The sequence below is a fragment of the Solanum stenotomum genome, chromosome 8, assembly GCF_019186545.1.
Source record: "Solanum stenotomum isolate F172 chromosome 8, ASM1918654v1, whole genome shotgun sequence".
NCBI lineage: Eukaryota > Viridiplantae > Streptophyta > Magnoliopsida > Solanales > Solanaceae > Solanum > Solanum stenotomum.
This window is the reverse complement of record NC_064289.1, coordinates 27,444,964-27,455,428: the sequence shown is the minus strand read 5'-3', so window position 1 is coordinate 27,455,428 and position 10,465 is coordinate 27,444,964. Positions and strand designations below refer to the sequence as shown.

General features: G+C 30.9%; 1 protein-coding gene across 1 annotated transcript; it reads right to left on the bottom strand.

The window, feature by feature from the left end:
• LOC125872578 (BTB/POZ domain-containing protein At3g56230-like) lies at positions 1–3,057 on the bottom strand. Its single transcript, XM_049553328.1, has 3 exons — positions 2,703–3,057; positions 548–724; positions 1–465 (listed from the first exon to the last, which is right to left on the bottom strand). Exons 1-3 carry the CDS (start codon positions 2,901–2,903, stop codon positions 4–6), a joined length of 840 nt encoding a protein of 279 aa, XP_049409285.1. The 5' UTR covers positions 2,904–3,057; the 3' UTR covers positions 1–3.
• Positions 3,058–10,465: the final 7,408 nt, after the last annotated feature.

The window sequence follows — 10,465 nt, the reverse complement described above, 5'->3', positions numbered from 1 at the left end:
TAATCAAACAGTAAGCCTTCTATTTTTAATGTCTATAAAAGAAGCCCTAGTAATCTGTACAGTTAAATGAGGATTCTTGAGTGCAAATGCATCAAATCTAGGTGTAAACACAATATCCTCCATGTTCTTAACAATGAAGTTTAACGCTGTCTCCTTTAACGACGTATTAGAGCAAGTATCAGAAATCTCTAAAACATCAAGAGCATTCCATGTGTTCAATGATCCCAACATTTGATTCTCACAAAATTTCTGCAAGAATGGAATTTCATACTTATCTGCTGCAATTGACAAGGAATATACGTGTTTTTCCACCTTCTCTTTAGCCAAATCTCCACTGTACAGGAACTCTAATAAACACTCTAATTCATCGTAGTTTAGTTCAGACAATGTTATTGTGTTGTCACTTGGTGGAGCTTTACATCCATCTGAGTCCAGTATGTTTTTGAATATATCAGATCTAGCTGCCTGTTAAAGTAAAATGTTTCCATGAAGTGATTATATATTGAGATAACGGAATAATAATAGTTTGGTGTGTTTAATTTATTACCAGAAGAGCTCTATGTGCTGGTATACAAGGAGCATCATTGCCAGGTTTAATTAAAATATCAGTATGAATATGATCTCTCAAGGCAACAACAAAACCACTAAGATAATTCAGCTTCTCCTTTAATTCCTCTTCCATCTCCTTCATTTCTTTCACCCATTTCAACGCATTTCCAAATCCCTGTAATTATTCATTATTTTCAGATCCAATAAATGAGATAATTGGTCAATTCAATATTTTTATGTCACTTCAAATAATTGTTATCAAAATATAGCTTTTCACTTTTGTAGAAAGGTCCAATTATATTTTCATCAAGTTAATTGCTTTTCTTTTAGGAGAACTAGCTAGCTTATTAGCCATACATCTATATACTAATATATATTAATTTTATCTATACTTTTAAATAATTACGCATCTTACCATTAATTAAGATTTTTTTAAATAATATATAGAGGAAGATACACCAAGATAAATATTTTTTTTGCTACTAGATATACCAAAATAGGGAGGGCGAGCCAGATAACCATGTATACTAGATACATGCGAATCACACTAGATACATGAATTTGTATGTATCTAGTGTGGTTCGCATGTATCCGGGACAGAAGGGAGACAATCGAGATTTGTTATGTATCTCATATACATGTGGATACACTTGGATATAATAAAATAAATTACACCTAATTTTGACCACATGTATCTGTACACACCAAAATCTGGTAAGATTCGTAATATTTACAAACTAGAGTGTATCTAAGTAATTAGCCCCTAAACTAGTGGGATTTCCATAAGTTTCCCATTATTTCAAGTATTTTTAAGTCAAAATAGCATTTAATCACTTTTAAAGTGTTTGCGTGAATTAGAAAAAATACTTATAAATATTTAATTTTAAGCTAAAATGATAAAATAGACTTAAAGTCATAAACTGAAAATTCTAATTTATAGTTTTGGGCTTATAAGTCAAAAATTAAAAGTCAAACTAAACAGCCTTTCCGTAAGAATGATCATGATTACTTATTGGAGAGTCAGACAATTTGTATTTGTTTTATATCAAATACTCTCTCCGTTTCATTTTTATGTGACATCGTTTGACTTAGTACGATTTTTAAGCAAAAAGGAAGACTTTTGAAGCATGTAATCTAAAACAATTATGTGATATTTGTGTGATTGTAAATCATTTAATCAAGAAAACTATATCCATAATTCATATCAGTATTAAAAAAATAGAGCAAAATTAAACATGAGCATCTTTCAACTGCTAATTAATCATGTCATTATTTTGGAACAGAGGAAGTAGTTTAATTGAAGTATTACAGTAAAACAAAAAGGTTTGAAGCAACATATTGACTTTATATTAGAGCATTGGGTTTTCCAATTTCTCTTTGTGCTACATAAGTTTAGCTTCAAGCTACTGCCTTGCAAATTGTTTTTGCACGCTACACTCAAAATTTCCAATTTCTTTTGTTCTCCTAATTGCTTATTTATAATCAAAATCAGCAGTATAAAAAAAAACGAAATATAACTTCTCCCAATCTTCTTGTAAATATCTAACAATGGAGCCAACTATTGATATTTTCCATTTTGGTCCTAGATTCCCACATTTTTTTTAAAACACGTTTTAGGAATTAAGACTAGCTTCTTATATGCGCAACATCTTTCACATATTTTGTTATGAGATTTGCTTAGGATTTAAAGTCGTGCGAGTCTAGACTATAACAAAATGTTAGACTACAACCACCATCAAGGATCAATATTGTGATATTGTAAAACTTGGGGTCGAAAACTGTTTTTTTAACTTTGTGTGTGAAAAATAATTGTTATAACATTTACGATGAAGGAAATCCTCTCTCGCACGAAAAAAATAAAGAAAAAGTTATATTCCATTTCCATCTTGTCATCATATACATATGTATGACGTCATATTTTGGAACAAATAATGTATCACTATTAGAAAACATGTACGAAATTTCTCAGCAATCCTTGGCTAATCGATCGCTATAAAAACTCATAGATAATTGAATTTTCTTATAATTCATCATTAATCCATAGCTAAATGAGATTAACATGAAATTTTTATTGTCTAGATATGAAATTTTATCTGTCGCTAATTCCCTACATTACAAGCAACCATGAGAAAGAGATGATGATATATACATACCTTAATAGATGGATTGGATGAAGAAGCAGAAAGAACTCCAGTTACTGTTTTATTATCACTTCCTTTTGTATTTTCAATATGATCAAGCTTGTTGGTAGTCAACGTAATTATAGTTCTAGCTCCCTCATAACAAGCTGCGCATATAGTATTTCTTGGTGGCCTTAGAATAAATGGCATCGCGCTACATATAGAACAATCCATCTTTATTTGCTTCTATTAATTTTTCTGATCAATATTCGAAGAAGAAATTAAACTCAAATGATCAATGAAGAAGAGACGATGATGGAAAAATAAGAGAAGTGGACTTAGAAATGATGGCGATGCTTTTTTTTCATTTCTCCATTATTATAAAGTTTGATAGACTTTATCCTCCATTATATTAAAGAATTGAAAAGGGGAGCCAAAACTATTTGCCATGCTTCCTTTATAAGCTGACAATTATTAATTATTGGCAACTTATTTTCGTTTTCTGTAATTAATATGATTGATCTATATGTATGTGGGGTAAGATAGCTAGTATTATATCCAATGCTTTATTCTTATCTAAATACACCTCTTATTTTTACCATAATCTCTAAAATTTATTACCATTTTTAAAAAATTACAAAAATACCCTCTTAGATACATTCATATCCCCTCTCAAACACATCCCTCCTTGCTCGGATACATTTGTGAGCTATGTGTCCACATGTTTCCTGATGTATTCAAGATCCGATAATTTTAAAGGATTTTTGTTGTTTAAAAAATAATAGAAATAAGATGTAATTAGGCCTTAACACTATGAGATTTATGTAATATTTATATATTCTTAATTCCAATATATAAAGAAAAAAAAAGGGGGCTCAATGTACTTTTTTGAGAGAGATGCAAGAATATTTTTTTATTAATTCTTAAACGAAATTATATTTGATTCGAAGAAGGGAATATTAAACCAATAATCCACCAGCTTGACTTAATTATTAAGTTCATGTAATCTACCAGCTAATTAGAGGGCATCATTTAGTTCCAGCGAGGCAAAAGTATTTAATATTAGGTAAAAGAGAATAAAAAAGAATGGATATAATTAAAAGCATTAAGAAATAAAATTAATGGTGGGTGTTAGTTGGCCATGTCTCTTTTGAGTAGGTTACAAGTAGAAACAATTTGGTTAGGAATTAAGCTGAAAGAATATTAAGGTAGGAAGTGGAAAAAGACTTTCCAACCTTACAAACAGCTAAAATGAGGTAACACAACCACCTCCCCTTTGATACAAATTACTCTCCCGTCAATATTAGTTGACACGCTACACGTTCCTTAAAAATTCATAAATAAAATAAATAAGGTTAAGCTAATTTTATTTTTATATATATTTTAAAGTCAATCACCTCGATCAATGACCAAAGGGCTTTAGAGGATTTGGCGTGACCCCAACCTTGTAAATTTCATCTTTGAACCAACAAAAGGGTGAAGGGGGAAAAGGATGTAACCTCCATTTTATACAAGGTTGAGTGATCAAACATATAAAAAAAGTGGACATGAAAGGGGAAAAACCTACCACAATATACATCGATTCATGTGTCACAAAATTAAAGCTAACTAATAAAAAATTAGACTTGTTATATCTACTCCTCAAGCATGGCAACTGCCAATTGTGCAAATGGATCTTACGGTACGCCAAGTTGTGTTGGAAATCTTAATGAAAAATATTTTGTCACGAACACTTGTAAGAAATTCTCATAGTATGTTAAAAACATTGTTCTTAAGTACAGTGGCGGACGTGGCAACTAGGGCTTGACCACGCAATCTTGAGAAACTTTTGCAACTCCTTAACCACTAGACTAAACATTTCCTTTGTGTCAAGAGATATCAATATATATATATATATATATATATTAAACCAAAATTCGACCTCTATATACAATGTAATTTTTCGGCGAAGGGGTGTCGCTTAACAACCCTCGGCCATGGGTGGGTCCGCCCCTGCTTAAGTATATTTCATTTGATATAGGTGTATCCCCCAGGATTCAACAAACCCTTCTAGTATAAACTAGGAACACAGAAACTGACAACGATTCATAAAAATATTTTTTTTTTATATATTTTAGAAGGAAGAATATATGTATGTATCTTTTTTCTTCTCAAAGATGTTGATAATATATGTGTATATATAGAAAGGATTATCATTCTCAACAGCTCTCAATCTAACGTTCTTCTTGGCAAAGAACGTCCAATTCAACTCCAACATTGAAGGCTCAATCAAAGCCATTAAAAGGTTTGACGACCAATTAATAATAAGGATCATTTGAATTTATTGTTTTGATGGTCAAATATATTTTTTCACCTAGTTTTTTGTAAAATTTAGTATAAATGTCCCAAATATTTTTTTTTACATATATAAAATCTAAATTACAATATAGCCGCAAAAAAATAATTTTAAATTCTTTTTTAACTATTTAATCTTTTCTCATTCACACTTCTTCCTTTTCATTTCTCTTATTTTTACACTAAAGAATGAAAGAAAAAAAATAAGAATAAAAAACTCAAATAATAATAATCAGAAGTCAAAAAATGATGTATGTGTGAAAAAGATCAAATAGATGATTTTTAAAAAAATTAAAAATTAAAATAAATTTTAAATTTATTTTTTTACTTTTATAATGGTAGGGGTATATGTGAGTCATTATTGTAACGATAGGGGTATATATGAGCTACTTTTACAACGAAGGATATATCGGCTAATTGAGGGGTATATTAGGCCATTTTCCCTTATTTCTTTTAGGTCGCTCATGAAATATCAGTGTATAAATAACTTTATGTGCAACTAAAATGGGTAACTTATGTATTTTCCCTATTTTATATTCTTATTTTCTTTTGTTTTATTTAATTAGGAAAAAACCATTATTCATTAGTTAAAAAAGTTTTATGATATTCATGTACCCAATTATCCTCATGATAGTAATTATCCAACATTTCAAGTACAATTGATTATGGGCCATGGATTACAGTGGACTGACCCAATTTGTTTAGAAGAGATAAGAAAAGACAGTTTAGAGGATTATAGTTACGAAAAATTACTTAACTACACAACCTTTCTTTTCATGTTTTTTAAAATTTTCTATCATTTTAAAAAATTACAAAAATCCTTTTTTTTTCTCCTTTTCCAGATACATTATTCACAACCCTTCCAACCCAACGATTTTGTTCCTATTTTCACGCCTAAAATCACTCTCATATGTCGGCAGCTATATCCATCACTCCATTTTTGAATTTCAAATCTATTCTCTCTCCAATTCATCGATTTCAAGTTCCTTAAGAGGTAGAACTATTTCATCATCAATTTTTTTCTTTCCAGTTCTTTAATTGTTGTTTTTTTTTTAAAAAAAATTAGCTTTTTCATCTACAAATTTCCGATACATATGGATTCTTCTTCCTCTTTTAGTATTGGATTTGCCCAAATTAGTTTCACCTACCGGAGATATGGTACCTTGTGTATTTAATTTTGATGATGAAAATTTTCATGAAAATAGATCTAATCAACGGAACAATCCATTAATCATGAAGAATTTGAGAGTGGAGAAGTCGAAAAAATGATGCATACTCGAGTTCTAAATCTACTGTTGAAAAAACGCTCAAAGAAAGAAGGAAAAGAGTTGGATCTGTCATTACACGATCATCACTACCAAAGATACAAATTTTCAATGTATCTCGTTTATTTTGATTCATAAATTAGTCTTTGTTAGTGTTATTACTCATCTGATACAACACTGCTACAATAACTTATGTTTTATGCAATGTATCATGTTCATATTTAAGGTACTGATACATAACTCTAATGTTGTTGAATCTTCAACTAGTGTTTATCATGTTCAATAAAAATGTACTTGATTCATAAACACTACCTAATGTATCATTAACTTATATCAAGTTATATAAAGTATCTTCAATCGAGTTACATAAATCATAATGTTCTATAATTGGAGAACTGTGTATCAGATTCAACAATAGGTATATTATATATATCAGTGGCAATCTTTTACTAACAGATACATACACCCAAAATTATTCAACTATAAGGCTGTGTCTGTATGCATTACCCAATATATACACTTGATACATAAACCCTTTATGTTCTATAGCTAAGGAACTGTTATCAAATTAATTGATATGTGCATGATACATAATATATATCAAATTCAATCATTTTTTAACTTTATTACATGTATCATATACATATCAACTGATCACTTCTGTGCTATGTATCACACACAAAATATGTTATTTGAAATAATTACATGTATAATGTATCTTTTTATAAAATACAATATTTCTCTAACAAAATAAGACACATAAATAGTAATATATCATGCACTATTTTTTTGGCATAATATGTAAATTTGAATTTATAATAAATGTATCAAATACATAGCAATTACCACACAAACATGTATCCATAGAGGTGGCAGCGGCGGCGACAATGACGACGGCGGTGGCGGTGGAACAAGCATCAGACTGTTGTGACTTTTTTAACATTTTGGACATCAAGAAAAAGTAGGATAACATGAATACTAGATATTATTATATTCTCATTGATGAATGAATTTCTCAATGAGAATTGATAACATAACAAAGTCACAACAAGAAGTAGTTTTGGGGACGCAAAAGGGCACTAAGAGTATTCCTATACATATACTTGATTTGCTTCGTCAAAATTTCTACGCAGATGATTCTGCATATTTAGGTTGATTGTCTACTTTGCATAATGAAGTGAGAACTTTGTTCTTAATCTTGTCGGGAATCTTTCCTTGTCGAATCACACAAATACTTCTTCAAACCGGCCCCTAACGATGATAGTAACAAGACTAGCGAAGATCTTCGTGATTATATTCTCAAAATTTTTGATAATTTTGAATCAAAATTGAATAGATATTCAATGAAATAGGAGAAGAAGTTTGAATCTCAAAATTTTCAATAATTTTGAATCAAAATTTAAAGAATCTCCGATGAACTGGGAGAAGAATTTTGAATCTCAAAATTTTGAATTATTTTGAATCAAAGTTGAAAGGATATTTGATGATCTAGGAGAGGAATTTTGAATTTTCTGAAGTTGCTACTGATTGGAATGGATTGATATCAATCAGTTTTGCATGATTTGTGGGAAAGAAAATCAATTTTACGTTAATATTCCATATTAAGTGCAACATACAAGTTTTATAATGTATCACAATTAATGTATCCGGATGAAACTTATGTATCCGAATGACATATTTTAAGGGGTTCTTGTAAAATAGAAAAAAGTAGGGATAAAATGTAATTTAGGTCTTACACTATGGGATTTAGGTAAGTTATACTTATGGTTATGGGTCGCTACATGTGGGCTATTGATTATGGATCATGGATCATAGTGGGCTGATCCAATTTGTTTAGAAGAGATAAGAAAAAACGGTTTACGGGATTATGGTTAGAGTAAATTTTAGGTTTAGCAAACATAAAAATCATATTTGTATGTTATAGATATAGTTTGCATAATTTTGCTCCATAATAAATTTTATGTTTGCTATGGAGCTATTAATTTGTATATTTTGGTATTCATTCCAATTGTATAAGTATATATTTGGAATCTGTATACAAATAAGAAACTGACTTGGCAGTAAGTTATATTTATAAGTATATGTTTTCTTGTTATGGAATTCAGTCGTATATGTATACGTGTACTATATGTATTTAAATATAAATTTGTATATGTATATGTAACTGTATATTTATATACATATAGATTTGTATACAAATCTCTCTCTTGCTTTATACAAACACAAATTATACATTGTATTTTGTATAATTTGTGTTTGTATAAAGTGAGAAAGAGAGAAAGGCAAAAGAGAAATGGGCGGGGAAGATTTGTATTCTATGATTATAAGTGTATAGGACGAAGAGATATGTATTTGTATTTGTATATACAGTTTTCTCTCGCTTTATACAAACACAAACACAATTTATACACAATTTTACCAAAGCTTTCCTTGTACAAGAAATGAAAATTGTTCAAAGGAACTTCTATATAAGAATCTCCCATGTACAAAGGATTGATCAGAGAATCATTGAAAAATAATAATTCTTCTAACCAAATCAATGGGGAACTCCAAATTTGGTGTGTTCTTTTCTCAATTTCGTGCAGTCCCACCAAAATCTCGTTCTCTTAGTGTAGAAATGTCCAAATGATGAGCGGCTTGGTTTGGAAGAAACAAGATTTGTAGTAATGCAACATATCCAAAATTCAACGTTAAACACCCTTTTGTATTGGCGGAAATTGAATTTTGGAGTTTGTCCCCAAATCTGGAAGTTCTCCTCACAGTTATGCGCAATCTTGCCAAAACGTCATTTTCTTGGTGTAGGAATGTTCAAACGATGAGAGACTTAATTCTGGAGAAACTAGACTTCTAGTACTACAGCATATCCAAAAATCAACGTTAAAAACCTTCCGGATTGACGGGAATCAAATTCTGAAGTCGGACCCCAAATCTGGCAGTTCTTCTCACAGCTATGCGTATTCTCACCAAAACATCATTTTCTTGGTGTAGGAGCATTCACACAATGAGCGGATTAATTCTGGAGAAAATAGACTTCTAGTGATACGACATATCCAAAATCAACATTAAAAACCTTCCGGATTGACGGGAATCAAATTTTGAAGTTGGACCCCAAATCTGGCAGTTCTTCTCACACCTATGGACAATCTCGCCAAAACATCCTTTTCTTGGTGTAGGAGCTTTCAAATGAAGAGCGGGTTGATTCTTAAGAAAATAGACTCGCATTACTGTGGCATATCCAAAAACCCATCTCAAAATCTTCTTGAATTGACAAAAAATGATTATTGTTTTTTTGTTGTTGGTCTTCAAATTTTGCCGTTTTCCTCATAGATTTGTCTTTTGGATTCTCATGTTTCTCTTTCTTGCAGGTAATGGTTGTGGTTGCATCTTTATTTATGTATTGAAATGTTTCTTAAGAACAGCAGATTGATGTTCAAGATCCAATTTGGCCGTAATTCAAAGCTTCGGGATATTGGCACTGCTATGTCGAACAAGATTGTTGTACTGCTGCTCATGTTTGTCATGTCATATTGAAGGGTCATGCACTTACTACATGTGTTATCAGAAGTAGATCAACCAAGAAAAAAAACTCAATGCAGTTGGCACCGATGACTCCAATATTTTTTTTTCATTTCAGCTTTCCGAAAGAGCCTAAATCACTTAGAAGTTGCATGAGTTGTTCATATGATAGGCATGGAACCACTCATCTCATCCTAGCTATGTTGGCAGAAAATTCACTCGAGGCATTCACCTTCCTTGCAGCCTTGGTAGAGAACTTGCCACCTCCATTTTCATCCCTTTTTGCGGCTTCACGAGAGAAACATTTGGAGTACTTTCATTTCATTTCTGACGAGAAAGCACCCAGAGTGAGGATGGCGAGAGAAACACTTGGTGTAGGCCTCCAAACATCAACGAACTAGATTGCGGATAATCTCATTGTTCAAGCGGTAGTGTGATTGACATATTTCTTTCAATTTGGAGAAGCTCTTGGACCAATCTTATGACTTCTTGGGAAGTACATGGAGCTCGAATTCCTTACACTTTGTGATTCCAACTTTGCACACCTTTGAAAATATATTTATTTTCGAATGTGGGAGCTGAAAGAGTTATATGTAAGTCTTACTTTTATTGATGTACAATTGTCTTTGTTTTATAGATAATAGAGTACATCGACATAAAAGGAAATAAAGAACTAGTAAG

What these genes read in the sequence shown, in the direction of transcription:
- LOC125872578 (XM_049553328.1), bottom strand. Translation starts at nt 2,903, where the DNA reads ATGGATTGTTCTATATGTAGCGCGATGCCATTTATTCTAAGGCCACCA. An exon ending in CATCCAATCCATCTATTAAG is followed by an intron (nt 725 to 2,702) that starts GTATGTATATAT and finishes GAATAATTACAG; the next exon opens with GGATTTGGAAATGCGTTGAA. An exon ending in CAGCACATAGAGCTCTTCTG is followed by an intron (nt 466 to 547) that starts GTAATAAATTAA and finishes TTACTTTAACAG; the next exon opens with GCAGCTAGATCTGATATATT.